Here is a 20,021-nt window from a genome sequence, read left to right on the forward strand (position 1 = left end):
GTTCTCAGTGCTGAAAGAAAAGCTTGACCTCTTGTGACTGTTTGACTTAATGTGAATGAATGAGCAGGTCGTCGTCTATACGGTCGGACCCGGTCTCTATGGATGGGAGAGTGGATGTAAGCAGACGCTGAAGGTGAGTGAAGATATTTTCAAAAAGATGTTCCATAGGTTTAGTTCTTTTTATCACACACACACACACACACACACACACACACACACACACACACACACACACACACACACACACACACACACACACACACACACACACACACACACACACACACACACACACACACACACACACACACACACACACACACACACACACACACACACACACAGGAGCATTTTGCTGAGGGCCCGTTTAACATTTCAAGTGAAAATGCATCATTTATGTGATTTTCTTTTCAGAAAGCTTTCTTCTTTACCCAGCAATGTTTTTTAAAACGATGTCCATTCACACGAAATAGGCAGAAATGCTGAAAACAATGTAGTTTTTATTTTAGGTCCCAAGTCGGTGCTGTTGTTTGTTTTTGTAATGAAACCACATGCAAAACTTACAAACATTAACAGTGGCAAATAGTATGGACAGAGAATCAAACTGGATTGTTATTATGGGTGAACGTCATCTATGAAACTCATTAGTCCCAGTAGACTATGGACCGTGGGAGTCATGACACTCTAGAAGCCGCCATTGTTGCTCGTGTCCATCATGTGCAGATCTATTTACTCCGGCCGTGGTGCTGCGCAGTAGCAGCATTTCAGAAAAGTTATGTTTTACCCGCTGCGTTTTCTCAGTGGCTCTGAGCACCGTTGTCGTGTAAACGGACACTTGAAACCCCAACGCAACAAGTTTTCCGTTTTCACGTGAACAGTTTGAATGTTCTCTCTGGGCAAGTGTCAGTTTTCTAGATACTGAGTCTGAGTGTGTGTGTGTGTGTGTGTGTGTGTGTGTGTGTGTGTGTGTGTGTGTGTGTGTGTGTGTGTGTGTGTGTGTGTGTGTGTGTGTGTGTGTGTGTGTGTGTGTGTGTGTGTGTGTGTGTATTTCTCTCTCTTTGTGTTTCTCTTAGATAGACTGGCGACCGGGCAAGGGTGTACCCTTTCTTCACCTCTCATTCTATCAACATATTTATTTATTTATTTATTTCAGGGACAGTGCATATTAATAAACATTCCTGTAAAAATGCCAGAATTAGCCAACAGGCTATTCTTCATCTGTATATGTTTGGTGCGGCTATTGTGCGCCGTACACAGCTACACATCTAACGTGTCCTAAACATGAGCACAGTTCTCTCAGAAAACATGGAGCCCATCTGTTTTCTTTTGAAATAACTATGTGCCTGCTTTGAGATTGTCAGACCAATTAGTGTCCATTTTGCCTGCCTTCCCCTTGCTGCGTGGGTCGTGTATGACTCACATCCTCCTCCGCTTACATTTCAATTAAACTTTTATTCAAGAGAGTTGCTAATTTTCACAATTCCACTGCCACTTTTAAATGTTTTAATGTCCATCACGAGCTCAGGGATCTGCAGACTGGCGTCACTTTCCTGCCTGAGCTTTTTTTTCTGCTGTGAGTTACCTGACTGTCTTACCTTGGGTTTTTTTATTGTCCCAGATATCATCCTGCATTCTGTAATCTGATCATGTGTGGCAGACTCTATTAAATTTATGGTAGTGCCTCCTTGCACTTTGACAAACTTAAATCAAACTTGAATCGTAAAATCAGAAGGGGGTTTGATGCACCATGGGGACGGGATTTATGCAGGCAACGGGTTTAATTTCCACACAGAGCCACTGTGCGTTGTGATTTATTTATTCAAAATAGTTCAGTAAAACAGAAAAAAACAAACAAACATACAAACATATATCTCTGCAGTCTCTTTGCATGAATAATGAAAACAACAATGGGACATCCAAAAGTGAATAAAATGCTGCTTAACCAAAACAAATACATCAAATAATTAATGAATTAGTGGAGATTGTGCTCAAAATAAAGTCAACATTTGGAACGTGCATTGGGAACAGGAGGAAAGGGAAGTTCGAGTCCTGGTAAACACGTTTGATGTGATGATTAAAAACAAAAACAAATTCAAGGTGTACTATTTTGAATTTGACCCACATTGGTTGAATTTGATGAAAACACATAGATAGATGCCTTTTGTTGTGGTCCCCAGATTATTAGAAGGATCAAGGGATCGAATGAACAGATCGGAAATGTACAAAGAATGAGGAAATATGAAATATGTGCAATATGTATTTAAATATGTATATTTGAAAAACACAATTCATGGTAATACATATTACGTTAGGGTTTTATTCCAATGCCTTTTACAATATAAATTCTGATCGTGCCAAATGCTACTTTATTCCCCGGAAAACGTAAGTTAAACATTAAGATGTAAACAACATAGTATTAGGATGAGTGACTAAAGCTTGACAAAGACCATACAGAGAGAGTAAATAGGAACTAAAGTACTTATGCAGTTGTGAAACACTTACATTGAGCAACTAATATTTGGGGGTCTTGGAAAGACATAGTTTTGTAACCCATAAAACAGATTTAACTTAATAAACTTCAATACAAGACGATCATCCTCACTGTTACATTCAGGGTCCCGATACAGGTGTGGTAAAAATGACATTCATGAAATGAAATAATGATTTTTAGAAAGCTATACATCCCATTACTACAGATGTGTTTCCATTGTGTTTCCATTGCGACAAATCGTCATCAAGTCTGTTGGTTTAGCTCACACGACAGAAAGTTGACGTTTTTAACCGTCCACTGTGTGTTGTCAACGTGTTGCTCCTGAAAGCAACGCGACCACGCTGTCTAAGCGGCATATTTGGATTTGTCCGGTTTTCCAAATCAAGCAGGATGGGAGACGATCTGGGCGACGAGTGGTGGACACAAGAGGGCAAGCCAGGTATTTATCTCGGCCTCTGTGTGTCCGATCTTCTGAAGTGTCCGGGAGGTTTGGTGCGGACCTGTTTAAAATCGGGAGGAAGTGTCGGCTTCACCACAGCTGACTGGAAGCTAACGTTAGCTAGCTAGCCACAGCAACAAAGTTGATGGCCACTCCAGCCACAGTGTTGTAACGCGGAACGACAGATAAGAAACACAAATCAAAGGTGCTTCTTGAGTTTTCTCCATGTTGGAATGGGGGCGTTTGTTTGCTGAGGGCAGCATTGGTTGTTGTTGTTAGCTGAACATGTGTAAACACGTGTGTGCGCGCGCGTGGGTCGTCACAGAAGTGAAGCTCTTACTGTGAAAGTTGGTCCGGTCTCCTCTCTGCTGCTCTGGACTTTTACTTTCACTCCACATCGAGCTGTCATTCACTCAGAACTTTCTGCTGCCATCAATCTGGACCTCTGAGAGTCTCCCTGCGGCTACTTCATGCGTGACTTGATGCCCCGTGCATACCAATAGAGGGCAGTCATGTTGTGTAAAGGCGATCAACCTGATCGTGTTGGACGACAAAACGTTACAATGCTGAGAAGAGTACATCCTATTGTGTGTTTATGCATTAGTGAATGTGCTGCCTCAAACAACCACATACTTGTGTGTGTGTGTGTGTGTGTGTGTGTGTGTGTGTGTGTGTGTGTGTGTGTGTGTGTGTGTGTGTGTGTGTGTGTGTGTGTGTGTGTGTGTGTGTGTGTGTGTGTGTGTACATGTTGGGACTTGAGGAGTGTGATCAATGCATTATGTTTGCACTGCTTTTAATTTCCAGGAGGAAATGCAAAAACGATCAGTCATGGCATTTCAGATCGGAATGCAGAATCTTCACCTGTGAGAAACAGTCTCTTCTGTGGTTGTGGCAAGTGCTCACACAGGCAACAAGCATGATGGTGGGAAAAGGGAAGACCATAGAAATGAACCATCATGTCTTCAAAGCTGTCCTTTGTGTATCTAAACGTTGACAGAAAACCAGTGTTTGTAGATCTTTAGAGTTTTCCCTGGCTTTTTTTAACGCATCTCAATTTCTTCATTAGAAATACTGGATATTAATGTCATTTCTGACATAAAGTGTGACATTGTGAGACTCTTCTTTTTTTATTGTTATTCAAACCACATAACATGATAAGGAAACACAGCTTCCCAGGTCAATAAAATAAATAAATGAAAATAAAACAAAAGACAAATATGAAAAAAAAAATTGAATAAACTCGGAAAAAGTATAGATAGAATAAACTAAGATAAGAAATCTAATATATACAGTATTGTGCAGCGTACAATCACAATGAGGCCAAGTGGGTTAAATGTTTAATTCATCTTTTCATGAAGTATAATATGAACAACCTGAATTTCACTGTAGTTACATGGGAATAGTAGTTTCTTGTTTAAAACCTTTAGTCCTACGTGCTGGATTGGCTCCTCTGGTGGGCTGGTTTGATCCACAGACCATATGTTTTACACCCCTGAATTAAAAAGTCAGTGAAAGTATTAGAGTTTATGCGCGAGTGCATTATGGGAAAATCCCTTCATTGAAATCTGTATTTGGTGGCGTTGACCTGTCAAAGTTTTGGGCATGTTCATTTTCAATCTCCTTTCTTCCTCACGTGCGTTTTCAGTATTGTTTTCTATTTCTCTATTCGCCTCCGATGTGACCGGAGACGAATCTGATTTGAGAAAGAAACGATGTCTTCCTATGAGGAGGCGGCACCATCATGTTCACTCCTCTGAATTTGTTGTTCCTGTAAAACATGGTAGTTGCTTTTTCCAGACGCTTTAGTGACAGGATCATATAAGATCATGTGTATTTCCACAGCTCATACGGTGATGCAGATCGGAAAAAGGAATGGTGTGAAGATTTTTGCAGTGAATGTTTGGTTCAAAGCTTTATCTCATATTTGTTTTTAAACCTATATCCTATTTATTTTGAGACATTTGTACAACATTTTCTTTTTTGCACGTTAGCCCCCCTACCCCGACTGACATCCCACCCTCACGCGCATTTATATCACACAAGCGCTTGACAGAAAAGGCTATGAGGCTCGCAGGATGTTGACAGGGCAGAAAAGGAGAGTTGACGTCTCTTAGATAGACCGTGGCATCGACTTTGAAGTCTTAAGAAAGAAGCAGTGATTTACAAGAATCAGTATGACTTCTATGTTGATATGTCTCGTGGCTAAATACTCCCTATAATGACAAACACTCTTGTGAGCTCTATCAAGCTGCGTCCTGCCCCAGACTGCTGTACGGTGCCTCATCTCACCTCACCAGTTGGTGATTTCAGAGTAGTTAATACCATCATACACCCAGTTTGCTGGATTTCAGCCACCAGCCGCAGGAGATGAAACACAGCCCTTCCCACAGTACTGTCAGCTTTTCTTTTTTTATATTTAGACGAATCAGCCCATCAAAACTCTGGTTCCCAGATCCAACTTATGAAAAATATTAGGTCTTACGTCATAAAATACTACACATTAAATCTATAGTAAAAGCCTTAAAGGAATGCTGCAATGGTTTTAGTGTTGAATGTCGAGTCTCATCTGAATTCAGATAATGACTCGATATTTGTTGCGTGGTGTTTCGTTCTCACACAGTTCTCGCAGAAGTTACAACTTCACCTCAAGGTGGCTGTGGGTCTGCTTCCAATGGCAGGGGTCAGGGTTCGACTCCCCATCTCACTCTGGTCACATCTGAAATCGTCCCGATGAAATGGAGGTCAAGGACCTTGTACGGCAGCGTGTGTGTGTGTGTGTGTGTGTGTGTGTGTGTGTGTGTGTGTGTGTGTGTGTGTGTGTGTGTGTGTGTGTGTGTGTGTGTGTGTGTGTGTGTGTGTGTGTGTGTGTGTGTGTGTGTGTGTGTGTGTGTGTGTGTGTGTGTGTGTGTGTGTTGACTAAAATACAATTGTCCAACATACATGTATGGACTGGAGAAAAACTCGCAATGCAAATATATAAGAGGTAACTTCACTGGAGCTGTAGGACGTTGTCAGTAAACGGTCATTCCCCTGTGAGTTGGGATGTTTGTCTGGCTGGAGGTGACATGTGCTGAATGGTTTCTGGAGCTTGTTACATCTTCACAGTGGCTGAGTACAAACGGAGGAAATGGTTTAATAGATGTAGGAAACTGTTTAGAAAAGTATTAAAATGTTTACAAGTTTTCAACTTCTATTCGGTCGTGCTGTGCAGCGTTGGACTTTGATAATTATATTTAAGGCTTAGTTTTCACCAATAAAGTAGTGAAGCCTGAACAGACACACCAATTGGTGTGAGCTTTAATGTGTCAGAAAAGCATGTTGAAGAAAAGCAATTGAGCTTTTTTTAGTTGCACTAACTCTACCGGTTCCAGTTTGCTTGTGTTTAAACTAAAAGGAAGACAATAATTGACAGCAACAAAATGTTTTTAATGAGCACATAAAAAAAGAATAATGCAACAGAAAAATATGGAAATGACATTACACATGTGGTTGTAGTGACGTCTCACCGAGCTCCGGACACACGGGTCATACAGACAGTTAAAGTCAGGAAATCATGTGATATACTAATACTGTCAAAGGAGAAAGAGAAAAGCCATTGAGTAGATCATCGTTACAGAATACATCTGGCTTTGGCTGATCGTTAAAGGATGCATGTCACGTTGACCCATCTGGAAATGTTTTCCTCTAATCACAAAGGCCACTGACGGTGATGTTTGAGGAGTGTGATGCAGGCGAGCTCGCAGGGGAAATAGTGATGCTACTAGTAATCTTTCCAACACCTTTGACGTGACACCCATTGGCGAGCACTTGAGTTCTTTGCTCATGTCGCACATAGTATGGCCCAACAGGCTGTGCGATGCCGTGGGTCATACCATTCAGAGACTGGATGTACGGGCTCCCGAGGTGAATGTGGATCTTATTATCCTCCGTTGTGATGATACCGGGGCTGCTGTCAGTGCTGTTGGATTTCTGATGATGCCAGCTGTTTTGGCGCTCTGGGGTCTTGCAGAAGACGGCCTGATTTGTGACTTCTGTCGGCTCGGGGGAGCAGGTCCTGACTGCAACTATCTGAATGGGCGAGTTGCAGTGGTCCGGCGTGACAGAGCGCGATGAGTCTGGACTCAGCACCCGAGAGGTGGCTGCTCCATTTAACGGGGAGATGGTGCGGTCAGGGCTCGAAGATGAGCTCTTGGGATTAACTGCAGCTGGTCCTGAGTTCTGGATAATGGTAATTCTTTGCTTCGGCGAAGCCCCGGTTGTGGGGATGAGAGCTGTGCTGGTGTAGGACGTGGCTGCGTCTCCTGTGGGGCTGCTGATCTCCAGTGTGGCGGTGTTGAGGATGTGATGTGGCGTCACCTTGATGTGTAAGGGCTGCCCCGGGGTGTGCGTTAACGTCATCACGTCTCCATTAGCTGTTTGGTGCATGTCGATTCCTGAAAGGCTGCTGTACTGACTCGGGTTGTTATTTGCACTGTTCAAAGTGTTGAAGCTGTTGACAAGCGAGCGTCTTCTTTTCAGGACCTCAGAGTTGTGGTTGGGGTCTTCGTCCTCATGCTCTTCATCCAGTCTGTCAATGTCGCCGCGGTAGACGGGGAGAAGGCTCTCTGCGGGCTCAGTTTGGACCTCTTTGGTGGTCTGATGAGGGTTTGAGAAGTCTCTGTTGGCTACAGGTGTCAGGTTCTTGATTCGCCGATACCGGTCTAATTCACCGAGGAGCTCGTCCATCTCTGTGGCCAGCTCTTTGTTTCTGGCTTCCTGCTGGGATAGTCTTCTCTGCAGTGTGGACTGATCCATCTGCACCCTGCAGATGGATTCCTCCGTTCCCATCAGTTTCTGGAGTTTCTCTTTCAGGCCATCCACTTCTCTGGTCAAAAGTCTCGACTTAACTTGCTCCTTTTGAAGACGGCAAAGGAGGAGGTGCTCCTGGTTGACCTCCTGCTTCTCTGCTTGCTCGTACCGAGAGAGCTCTCTCTTTGCCACCTCCAGCTCCTCTGTTAAACCTCGAGACCTCCGCTGCTCCTCCTTGAGCTTTCTTTCCAGGCCCTCAAAGCCTTCTTCCACTTTCAGCAGTTCGCCCTCCAGGTCCTCCTTGTCCTGGAGCTTCTTCCGTAGTTTATCCAGCTCCTGGGTCAGTTCTTTAACTTTGTTGTCCTCAGGTTGGCAGTGATGGGCAGTGCTGTTTGCAATAGAGCTGTACTTCTCTTCTTTTTCTTTCCAGTTCTCCAAGACCTGTAACCTCTTCTTCATTATGGTCATTTTACTCTGTAGCTCTCTGTTTCTCTCCTCTTCTATTTCAAGTCTGTCTTGCAGCTCCCTCCTTTCCTTAACTATCCCCTTAATCTTTTCTTCTAAATCTGTCTTACTCTTTACTGCCTGCTGCTTCTCCTCTCTCAGTCTCTCTGTCATTGTTGCCAAATTACTCTGTTCATTCCTGTTGCCCTCCTTCCTATTGAGCTTTTCCTCGGCTTGCCGGAGCCTCTCGGCCATGCTCTTTCTCTCCTCCACCAAAGCTACTGTCAGCGATCTCAGCTTGCTCAGGTCCTGTCTAATGACCATTTCACTCTTCTCCAATTGGCCTTCAACTGCCTCGAGCTCTCTCACCCTGAGTTTAAGAGTATCAAGCTCATCAGACAGCGACTTGCTAGCCTCTCTCTCTCGCTCCAAGCTGCTCTTTAGAATACTGCAATCTTGTTTGCTTTTGCCTAAAGCCTCTTCAATCCTGTCTAACTCGCTGATTCTGCGGCTGAGCTTATCCACCTCAACCTTCAGGCTACGGCAGTGGCTGGCCTCATTCGCTAGTCTGCGGTCCAGCCCTTGACACTGGTCAGCCATGCGCGTGAGCTCCTCGTCCTTCCCTTCCATTTCCACCACCCTTCTTCTCAGTACCTCCACCTCTGACAGCAGGCCCGGGGCCGTCATGGTGCTCCAGCTCTGGTGGAGGACAGAAACTTGATTTTTGCCCTTCAGCCCGTGATGTAGGGATCTGAACTCCTCCTCCACCTTTGCTCCGGGCTGAGCAGCGCTGACCTCCTCTCTGATACGGTCAGTGATAGCAGTCAGTTCTTTAACTCGATGTTTGTGTTCCTCCAGCTGTTGCCCCAGACACTGCTGCTCTTGTACAACCAGAAGTGCAAAAGCCTTCAGCTGGCTCAGTTCCTTTCTGAGAATTGATAGTTCTCTTTCATTTTTCTGTTCATTTAGTTCCTGGTATTCTTTCTCCTTCAAAAGAAGGAGCTTCAGTCTGTAAAAGAAAAGAAAGGACATGTCAAACAGAAAAAAGTTGGAACAGTTCACTTGTGGAACCGTCTCCTAGTCCCAAAGGACAGTTTCTAGTGTTTGTATGGAACTTGTGGACCATACATTTTTCCTTAACCTGCGTATAATCCACTTTAAACACACGCTTTGTTTTTCACTAGAACTTAAAAAAAAGGCCCAATCATCCCCTGATATTTCTACGGTAGCAGCAAACGCTTTCTTTATTTCGTGAACATCTTTCTTTGCGTGCCTGTAAACCGTAATGCATGTAGCTCCGTGTCTATATCTCTGTTCTTCTCTCGAGGCAGCATGCATCCAGCATAATGTTTTGACTAGCGTGGCAGATGGTTCCCTGGCAGGGAGTGTTTGTTAATTAAGAAGTTCCTTTACCCTTGAGTGCCCTCAACACTGCACCCAATCACCCTCCTTCTGTGCACCTCAAATGTCACCCCATTTCCAGCTAGGAGAGGCAGGAATTCCCCCCTGCTCTTTAAATAATTACAGACTGGCTGCTTTCAACAAGTGCAATCGCTCCGCGCATTTCGCCTCCTAAATACATTACAAAAACTAAAGAAATGCATTTCACACACTGTAAATTCTGTGCCGTGTCGCACCGCATTAAAGACTCGCACACAAGCATTTTAACTGTTTGCTTCGACGTTGCCAAGCACAGTTCTGAAATCCATCTTTTGATCACTTCAGACTTTCAGTTTTAGATGCATATTCTTCCGAGAGCCGAATGCGATCTCATGAATTGCCTTTAAAAAGTTGCTCTTGATGATATGTCAGCTAAATGTATCAGGTGGCTCATGTAAAATGCATGTTTTGTGAAACATGTACTCTTTTTTTTAGGCTGGAAAATACAAAGATTTAGAGAGATTTAGAGTGTTTCTACACTTGCTCTAAGGATATGTCGAACGGAAAGGCAGTGGTGAAGCTCTGCAAAAGTCAAACTTGATTTTATGTTTTCACTCTCAAATGTGAGTATGTTCTCACAGGTTGTCAAGAACCGCAGAGCAGTGACTTAAATTTGAATACAGTAAGCCGTTGTCGTGTGAAAGTTTTAGAGTGTGACATGATTAACTTTTGTACAGCTGTTATTTGGTGTGTGGCGTCGCAGAATCGTCTCTGTTTTTGCCGAGTTCGTCGACTCCTGCCGTGCCCCCAGAAGCAGGTTTTAAACTTTGGAATGTTTCTAAACAAATGTGTGCATCTTGTTGCTGTTGAACAGTTTTTTTTTTGTTCCTACCTGCTCTCCTCAGCTGGCCTGGGTCCTTTTTTGTAAAAAAAAAAAAAAAAAAAAAAAAATCCTCAGAGGAGAAAAAAAAAATGGTTTCTAGCCGTTCACCTCTCCTTTTCCCGGAGATCCCAGTGATGTGGACATTCCATCCGGAAAACCAAACATTATGAGAAGTGCTCTGCACACGGAGTCTCACTCACAGTCAGTGGCGCCCATTACATCATCAACAAGTCCTTATATGGGACTGTACAGCCTCTACTGCTGTGAGAGAGAGAGAGAGAGAGAGAGAGAGGAGAGAGAGAGAGAGAGAGAGAGAGAGAGAGAGAGAGAGAGAGAGAGAGAGAGAGAGAGAGAGAGAGAGAGAGAGAGAGAGAGAGAGAGGAGAGGAGAGAGAGAGAGAGAGAGAGAGAGAGAGAGAGAGAGAGAGAGAGAGAGAGAGGAGAGAGAGAGAGAGAGAGAGAGAGAGAGAGAGAGAGAGAGAGAGAGAGAGAGAGAGAGAGAGAGAGAGAGAGAGAGAGAGAGAGAGGGGTTCTGGAGTTCAGCCCATTGCAGATGAAGTCATTGTGTAGCCCTGCCAAAGAGGCTAATGGGAAGGACAGAGTGTGTGAGAGTTTGTGTGTGAGTTTGTGTGTGCACTCATATAAAAAAAAACAAAAAACAAAAGTTCCAATCACATTTCAAACTTTACAAAAAAAAGAAATTATGCAGTTTGCAAAATTACTTTTTAGCAAATTTGGTAGCTGCTGCAATGTAAGTGCCAAACTGATTTAGCATGTCCGAGGAACTAAAGGTCTTCTGGAAGGGTGTGTGTGTGTGTGTGTGTGTGTGTGTGTGTGTGTGTGTGTGTGTGTGTGTGTGTGTGTGTGTGTGTGTGTGTGTGTGTGTGTGTGTGTGTGTGTGTGTGTGTGTGTGTGTGTGTGTTAAAAAGGGAGACATGTTTTGTGAGTTGTAGCTGCTTTGCCTGGGGCCTGATAACCTGACTGGGAGATGACATCATCAGTTCATCGGCCCTCAATTACATCCATATGTCTCCTCTCTCTTCCCTTCCCAGAGCCTTTCTTTTTTTTTTTTTTTTTTTCTAAATACATCATTTCTTTGTCTGTCATACAGTTCCTCATCTCCTGCTGTGACTCCACTCTTTAACCACACTCTTTTCTTTTCGATCTTGTTTATTTGGAATGGTGGGTTGTGCTTGTTCTCGCAGGCTGTGTTATCCGACACAACAGGAGTGACACAAATGTTGAATGGAAAAAAGGAATCAGTCGTCATGTTTTCAGTTGTCAGATGATAGTCGTAAAAGTTCTTCAGGAGAAAAACAAAAATATAGGTCTGTTCGTGTGCCCCCCCCCCCCCCCCCCCCCACACCCCCTTGGGAGCACGTATTTGTGCTGTGGCTCCAAGTTACTACTTTCACTGGGAAATAAACCTCTGGTGGTATTTCTTTCTGTCAAGCAAACCCAAGCAGGCCCCAAATAAAAGAGAACTATTCCCCCTGTGACATGTTGCCATCACCAAAGAATTCACACAAGCGCCCCCTAAAAGAAGTGCACTCAAAGTTCCTTTTTCAGACATTTATGTTCACATGCTTTTAACGCCAGACATGGAATTTCCACTTGGATTGTTCAGATTGATGATTTGCAGTGTGTGTGTCTGAGCAGTTGTGCCAAACATGCAGCAGAAAATCGTCACACGAACTGGCTGGTACTTTGTAACGCCGAAAGGCTTGATGGGCTCGGACACTAACGTCTCAATACATGATGGACGGTGACAAAGAATCACACACAGTTTGGACGTTGAAGGGAATCCAAAAAACGGGGGCCAATGGGGAAACTGAAAGTTTCTCTCAGCTCAGCGTTCAAGCAGCTTTGTTTTAATTCGACACACTGATGGCAGCACGCAGTTTGCATTACTAACCACTTAGGTCTTAGTCGAACATGTGAATTCCTTCCATTACAGACACTGCTGCCTTTAATTAAGGTACTAACCATGGCGGTTACACAAGTTAGTGCTGAACTCTGCCTGGTTGGCATTCACGTGTTCAGGACAAACCTGGCTGCTTGTTTTAAAAATTGATAATTCAATATGTTGTTGGTATTAATGTTGATTACCCAATGTAGCTATACTTTTATACAATTATCTCTTTTTGAAACTGTCGTAGTAAGGTGCCGATTATTAATATTATGTAGGGCTATTTCTTACTTTTAGCGTCCCTCTCACTATGATATATGATTATAGAATTAATACAGGTCTGTTGACTCAGGATGAGTCAGGTTGTTTGAGGAGTTAAATGGCAACTATTTCTGTACTCTGCAGAGAAATGCTATTTTGGTTCTTCATATGTGCGATAATGTGAAGTAGAACTGAGAAATAAAGCGACTTTTTCTTTAATAACTAGGGTGTAGTTTGTTTTCTATTCAACTTATTCCCCCCTTTTGCTAAAGTCTTTTTTTTTATAGTGAGACATACAATCTGCCTCTTAACTGGGATTTTTAGTTTGAACAACAATCCTCTCTTTAAAAATCCTCATGTGCAGGCTTGCCATCGTCATACCCTCGTGATTGTCGGACTGCAGCTTATTTTAGAATTTTGAATTGTTTTGAACACATTTGAATCACATTGGATTCTAAAATGGCCGTATCAAAATGCATATTAGTTTTAAACTCCACTTTTTGTCAGAAACATCTCTCCCTCTGGTGTCTTTTTTCTCTATACGACCATCTTCAGAGAGAAAGTAGTTTTATTTGGTGAGTCATTCAGTGGTCATTAGAAACCGTACGCTACAGCCATCTGAAGAACACTGCAAAAGTTGTTTATTGTTGTTGTTTATTGCCTGGGTTTCAGGAACCCGTTTGCTATATTTCGTGTCTCCGTTCTGGTGTGACATTAAAGATAAGAACGCAGAGGCGTTTAAAGCTCTAAAAAGTTCAAGCACCTCACTCCCAGCCCATTAGTGTAACGCAGCTCTTGCGCAACACTCCGGGGATATCTCAAGCCGACTTACGGGATTTGGTTTGAGCAAGTTCAGACATTTTCTGATGAATTATCATTGGCTCTATGAAAACCAATTTGGCTACTCGGTGTATGTCATTTGTCTAAATGTCCCACTGCACTTGGCCTGTGGAGTGAAAGTAAACCACGCCTTGTACGCCTAAAGAAGATGTTGAAATGAAAAGGAGCCAGGCAAAGTTGAATCGGTTGCGTTTTGCTTCTTTTCTTTTTTTTTTTTTTGTCTCCAGCATTTTTTAAGTGAACCACATTCTAAAATGTGGTTGCTTGTTGTAAAATGCTCTTTAGCTTTATGGGGCTCTTTTCCTTGAGGCCGGAGATGAAGCGATGGTGTTTAAATCGCGTTTAAAATGTAGTGCTTGAGAAGATCAGCGCTCCTTTTCTTTTTTCTTACAAATCAGTGAAATGATGGTGTATTTTGCAGGTGAAGGCCTCAGTTAGGTGGAGCAGTGGTACATTATTTCTGTTGCTGTGGAATGTGAGGGAGAAATCCTCCTCATTCCTCGCAATCCCTTTCCACTGACCAACTCCCAAACCAGGGTTCACAAGGTCCTTTTTTTATGGGAGAGGCTGAAACGTTCAACTCCCTTTCAAACATAATCGGATCATTCACTATTCTAAAACCTTTCAAACATTACTGATATGTCACGAACGCTGTCTCAGCTCATGTGTTTACATTATTAGTTTACATCTGAACGTCCTTTTAACGAATCCTCCAGTTGTTGTAAACCCACTGCACGGTGACCTGAAGATGGCACACGGAAGATGCCGTTGGAAAAGCAGCTGGGCAGATGCTCTTGGCATCCTGCGCTACATTTATCAACATGTTTAATAAAATGAAAGGTATGACTAAACTGACCTCATCTGCTCAGTATAGCTAATAAATGGGCCCAACAGCTTGCGATCAGAGCAGTGGTTTCTGCTCTCAATTGATACACTGCCAGACTCCTATGGTAATTTATGGACATCTTTTTCTGACACATTATTGGCTGAGCGGGCAGATGGTGGATGCATTTGAGTGTGAGGGATGAACAGAACAGCTGTGTGTTTCCATAAGGGAGAAGCCAGGTTTGCTGTGATCTTTTCTGCTGAGCAGAGTCTTGAGAGTTTCCTCCACCATGTTTAACCAACCGAAAGGGTTGTATTTTAATTGACTGCCTGTTAGCAACACATTGTGTCTCCGAGGATGAGAGAAGTGGAGTGTCTTCCGGTTGGTTGACCAGCTTGATCTAGTAATGTGTCAACACTTGTTCGGTGCACTCGCGTCTCCAGCATGCTGTCATCTGTCTACACTAGTTTTGGATGACGGGTTAAAATGAATCCTGGTTATACTAATTTATTGGCCTCAATCTGCTGTCATTATGATTTTCTACAACATCATTGTCCACAATCACAACGAGGCCCCGAGGAGACGATTCCACCAGAACTCACACAAATTATAGGTTTTTTTTTTTTTCTTTCTTGAACGCATTTAGAGACAATAGTGCAAACTCACGTCTTTTGAATTTAAAAGTGAGTCACCAATAAACCATTACATTTACTGAATGAGTCACATGCAAACACATTTCTTACAAACACCGTACTGGTGTGTTTCTGCATGTTTGCTTGTTTTGCGATATCAAAGCTTCCACTAGTGGTGGACAGCGATCGTTTCCAAAACGTTGCTATCCGAATGCAAATATTTTTCTGAAAAGTAAATGCAAAAACGGTTCAGTTTTCAGGCGATCGCTGTTGTGTAAACATGGCCTGAGTTACTGGATTACTACCAACCATGCTAGTGGCTGGGGTCGCAGCAGCGGTGCTCTGCAGAAATGTATTAATACCTTACATAAAGTTTGGCCTCGACGCCACTGAGCTGGGAGCTTAGTGAACCTGGACCAATAGATGGCTGCAACCCAAGCCCCCCCCCCCTCCCCCCCTCCAGCCTCCAGTTATACCTGCATGGACTTATTTATTCTTTTCATTTTTTAACTAATCCTGTGCTTTTATTACATTTTTCCACTCCAGGAGGTAGCATTACGGGTTTTCTGGCCTGATGATGCAGTTGCTCTGCAGTGGAAAGTTACAGATTTCCTCATTATATAACAATGGAGAAAATATTAAGTTGTTATAATGCAACCTGGTGCTGCTTACGAGGAAAGGTGGTAGGTGATTTAGGTCTCCACATCTTTGTTCAGAAGCAGAAAATTTTTTTATTTTCTTCTGTGCAGTATAGATGAATCAAAATGGGCTAAGAAGGTGAGGATTGTTTTAGCTTAGTACCATCCCGCTCTATTACATGAGCATTGACACAAGTGTGCATGCTGCACAAAGCAAAAGGCTGTAAAAAGGCGTCAGAAGTGCCAAATCCTCGCCGCAGATTCCTAATGATGTCAACATTGACCTAATTTTGCCGCTCGTTTGGCGCCTTGATACATTTTATGACCTGTCGGTTATTTCTTGGCTGTCAACGATACCGCCGCATTAATTTACCCGGGCATTGTCTTGTGTTCAGGCCAGCACACTGCATTGTTGTGGAGGTGATGTAATCGAATATGCAGCTGTCTCGTGTGCATTTGATTTACATTACTGGTCCAAGTAAAAAAACCTGTGTGAACCAGAGTGGTGGGCGAGTTTTTTCCCCCCGTCCTTTAGATCAGTGGAGACTCGTGTGCAGGAGAAGGGTAAAGTTGCAGTAAATGTTTCAGTTTCAGATGGAGTTCTAACACATCAGGTCAAAATAGAAGGTAAACTTTTTATTTACTTTACAATCAGTAGGTGTCTGCAGTGTTTCTGTTAGCGAGTTAAATGGTATTTACGTCCACTGATTCTACAGTTCAATCCAAAGCATTGCTGTGTGCAGCCCCCCCCCCCCCCCCCCCCGAGTATTTCTTTGAATAATGTTTTCTAGACCATCTACATCCCAGCCGACATGTGTGGCATGTATTGATGAGCAGGCCACATCAGTGGGGAAGTGAAAACATGATGGATTTAAAATTGCTTTGCGGGTGTTGGGTAAATTCTGTGAAGAGTTTGCGATTTCGGAACCGGACTGGACAGATTAAAGCATAAACGCTTTATGTGCGTTCAACATGTGTGTGCAGTTAATGCCGAGATGCTGTCATCCCAGTGTCACCCCATAGAAAACACACACGCAGGCTTAAAGCGTGTCCTGATAGCTGAGGTTGGAACAGCCAGATTGCTGCATTGGCATTGTGATGTGAAGATGTAATCATCTGTTGACACGCAACGGCGATCATACTATAACATAAAGTGATTATATAGCATGACTGGAATTTTCTGTATAATTCACAGCTAAAGCAGGTCATCTGGGCTGCACATGGCACCTGGTGGAGCTACTTTTTAAGGGGAAATGAAAAAAAAAAAAAAGAGAGAGAGAGGGGTGCTGATTTTAAGCCAGGCTGAGTGGCTCTTTTGGCTCGGAGCATCTGCTTTGAAAAGAAACAGAGAGGGAGATTGAAAGATAGTTGAAGAGGATTTGGAGTAGGAGTGGAAATTCTTCCAGTTAAATATTTAGGCAACTGCAGAGCAAGAAGTACAGGATGGAGAGGGAGATGAAAGGGACAGGCATATCGCCATGTGCCTTGTGTTGTTTACCCTGTGGATAAATGCAGCCGTTGACTCAGCTAAAGCCTGTTAGAGCCGAGCTGTACAACAAAGCTGCACTGCAGTTGAGAATGCAAGCCGAAGAAAAATGAACTCTTGTGTGTTATTAAGCAGAGATAAAGTAAGGGAAGGAGGCATTGTTGTATGGATTAAGTTTTCATATACATTTAGGGTTGTACAGTTTTATTAGGTTGGAAATTGTATTTTTTCTTTTGTCCAAAGTTTCATCTGTCGCTTGAAAGTTGTTTTCAAACATTTTTATTGTAGCATTTTTATTTATTTTTTTAACTGTAATTAGATCCTGTAATTATTGAAGCACTTTATAGGGGGCCATCAAAAGAAACGCAAGAATAAATACACAAAATACACCTGTTGATGTCTGAAAACACAACTTTGCTCTTTTTATTGTTGGTTGGCTAATGCTTCTGGCAAAGTAAAAAAAAATTAAGATGTGATGTTTGAGATTATTTTTAAAGAGACTATATAACAGTTGGCAGGCAAGGAATTAGAAAGAAGGCAGGAATGCATGAGACACACAGGGTTCACACCACACCACAGACTTGCTGTCTACTCATGTATTAATCATCATTAGGCCAAGATGAACCACAGAGCCTTTATGTGTGCGTGTTTAGGGTTTCCACATTGTTTTTGAATAGACAGAATTCTAGTAATCTTAATCACTCTACTGCCTTGACTATTTTTGGTCTTTAATTGCATGTGTGCCTGTGGTGGATCAGTAAAGCTTTTTCAGTTTGGCACAGAGATGCAGACAACTAGTCTCCTTCCAAGGCTGCAAGGCCAATGCGGGTCGGTCCTCTGCTCAGCTAGATTACAGACTGGACTCCAGTTGTACACGAGCTGAAACAACCAGGGACTTCAACAGAGCAGCCCAGTTTGTGGGCCTTAAATTGCATAGGGGAACCAGTGACATCCTTCATGTTAGACGAGGCTGTGCCCTAAGGCCGCACTTAAACGTGCTCTCTATTTGAGGAGGGAATCTTTGCAGCCACCAGAAAAACCCTCAGCCCATTCACTTTGGTTAAAAGAAAACTTCATCTTGTCCTGCGTGGTGCCGTTGGATTGGGCAAGAGAGTGCCAATTTAGACCCTACGTATAATTGCATGCGAGTGCATGTTTATGTGTTTACAAGGGAGAGTGAACAGGGCCAGGCAGGCCACAGAGTCTAACCAAGTCCAGGATGTAATGGACTGTGTCTGAGTGGAGGACCTCATAAGTGCCGTCTTGAGGTCACATACACTGTCTAGTGGAGATGCAGCAGCCAACAGTTCCTTTGCTGGCTCACTCAGCCGTAAAGAGCTTTACAGACCAACATAGACTAAAAAAAAAAAAAGTCTAAGCCAGCACAAGTGTACATCACAGAGCTCAGGTCTGGCTTGTTCCAGTGCGCTGAAATACTTAAACCCCTTAGCCTCTCCTACACTGGTTGTAAATCCTCATCTCTTTTACATCAGGAGGAATTCAGAAAGGCATGGATGGCTATTTCTATAAGCCTAGCTTCAATACAGGCTACCAATTTTGTGGGAGCTATAAAATATCAATGTTGTTTTTGCTTAGGCATTCATTTGAACCTCCTGGGTTTTGTTGCACAAACCTCTCTCTGTCTTGCTCCAGTAGAGTGGTGAGGCAGTTGCTCTTACGGATAAAAGCTTTGTGGCTCCTCTCCTGCTCCTCCAGCCTGTGTAGGGCCTCCCTGTGAGAGCATGTCTTCTCCTGAAGTTGCTTCATCATCCATATGGAGGAACACTTCTGGGCCTTTACCGAGTGACTGAACTGAGATGTGAAGGGAAAACAAAGCGGGGGGGGGGGGGGCTTTGAAGATAATGTAACTTCGATGTAGATTTGTTTCTTTGCCAGGAGCAAACAAGAAAAGAAGCTATTATCACTAGAAACAGCACTGAAATTTGAAGGATCATTTCACTTCAAATAGACTCGCTTGACCTTTTGTGTTTTAAGACTTTCAAACTTTTTTTTTTTGTGGTGCAAAAACAAGGGAAAGGGTTATGCTTCAGGTTCGACATTTATAATTATTGTAGATGGGTGAATCCTGTGTAACACCTGTAGTGTAAAATAAACACGTGTAATGATGCAGAAGTAATAGATACGCTGTTGTCAGACAGTAATGCATTCATCTCATTAGTTTCGATTACGCTCTCCATATGGTATCTTTGAGCTCAGCATTGGCTGTTGGTACCTCGGCAATCGGTATTTCGTATACATCCTGCAGTTGGTCCTGCTGGGCCCGGAGGGAGTCTCTCTGCAGGGCGCGGAGGACTAGTTCCCGTCCACTGAAACCATAGTGGGCCTCCAGTAGATGGGAATCTGTCGTCTCTGATTTCAAAACGGCAATGACTTCATCTCTGGCCTGTTGGGACAAACATTGCAGCAGAACAGTGGCCATTCATAGCATTATCTCACAACGGCTATGGTTACTGTAAAAACAATGGTATTGTGACTTGAGCTTTACAAAACCCACAAAAGTAAGCACATCATCCTACCTGTAGTTCACCCTCCAGAATACTAAGCAGAAACAGCAAGTCATCATTGGACAGAGCTTCTCTGGTGCGTCGACTCTCACGCTGTTTTCTCTCGCCTTGCATTCTAACCTTTTGGTTAGGTGGTGTTTTTTTTTTGTTTTTGTTTTTTTTTATTTAATCCCAGAATTCTTGAAACAGTTTTGCTGCTTTGACCAAGAAGGCAACAAAATCCACCTGGGAGGTAGCAAAGAACGAGAAATGATTAGAGGTGGCAGCTAAACACTAAGGACAAGGAGAAATGTGTGCTTCTGATCAGAGAGGTTAAACAAGGTCATCCACTGTGTCTATACAGTACAAGTGGTTATTGTGTGACTTTCATAAATGCTTTGGATTATATAAGCCTCCATGGCTTCATGGGATAATTCAAAGCCAGAAGGCCTCATGTCATAACAGTTAGTGTTACTGAAATGGATAGGTCTGGGCCTGGCA

At 43.1% G+C, this 20,021-nt stretch overlaps 2 protein-coding genes across 6 annotated transcripts in view; one reads left to right on the forward strand and one right to left on the reverse strand.

Moving 5' to 3' along the window:
* Positions 1 to 2,811: 2,811 nt before the first annotated feature.
* Positions 2,812 to 20,021, forward strand: part of cmss1 (cms1 ribosomal small subunit homolog) — a 36,007-nt gene continuing 18,797 nt past the window's right edge. For all 4 annotated transcript variants that reach the window (XM_080478642.1, XM_080478640.1, XM_080478641.1 and 1 more), the window contains exon 1: positions 2,812 to 2,930. In XM_080478642.1, the coding sequence (XP_080334768.1) occupies positions 2,882 to 2,930 (49 nt within the window). In that variant the 5' untranslated portion in view covers positions 2,812 to 2,881. The remainder of the gene's footprint in view (positions 2,931 to 20,021) is intronic.
* The window catches only part of filip1l (filamin A interacting protein 1-like), a 28,765-nt gene continuing 15,081 nt past the window's right edge, over positions 6,338 to 20,021 (reverse strand). For both annotated transcript variants that reach the window (XM_080478638.1, XM_080478637.1), the window contains exons 3-6: positions 19,554 to 19,766; positions 19,250 to 19,420; positions 18,650 to 18,828; positions 6,338 to 9,171 (exon numbers count right to left, since the gene is read on the reverse strand). In XM_080478638.1, coding sequence (XP_080334764.1) covers positions 6,615 to 9,171; positions 18,650 to 18,828; positions 19,250 to 19,420; positions 19,554 to 19,655 — 3,009 coding nt within the window. In that variant the 5' untranslated portion in view covers positions 19,656 to 19,766 and the 3' untranslated portion in view covers positions 6,338 to 6,614. The remainder of the gene's footprint in view (positions 9,172 to 18,649; positions 18,829 to 19,249; positions 19,421 to 19,553; positions 19,767 to 20,021) is intronic.

Source organism: Lipophrys pholis (genome assembly GCF_963383615.2).
Source record: "Lipophrys pholis genome assembly, chromosome: 13".
Lineage (NCBI taxonomy): Eukaryota > Metazoa > Chordata > Actinopteri > Blenniiformes > Blenniidae > Lipophrys > Lipophrys pholis.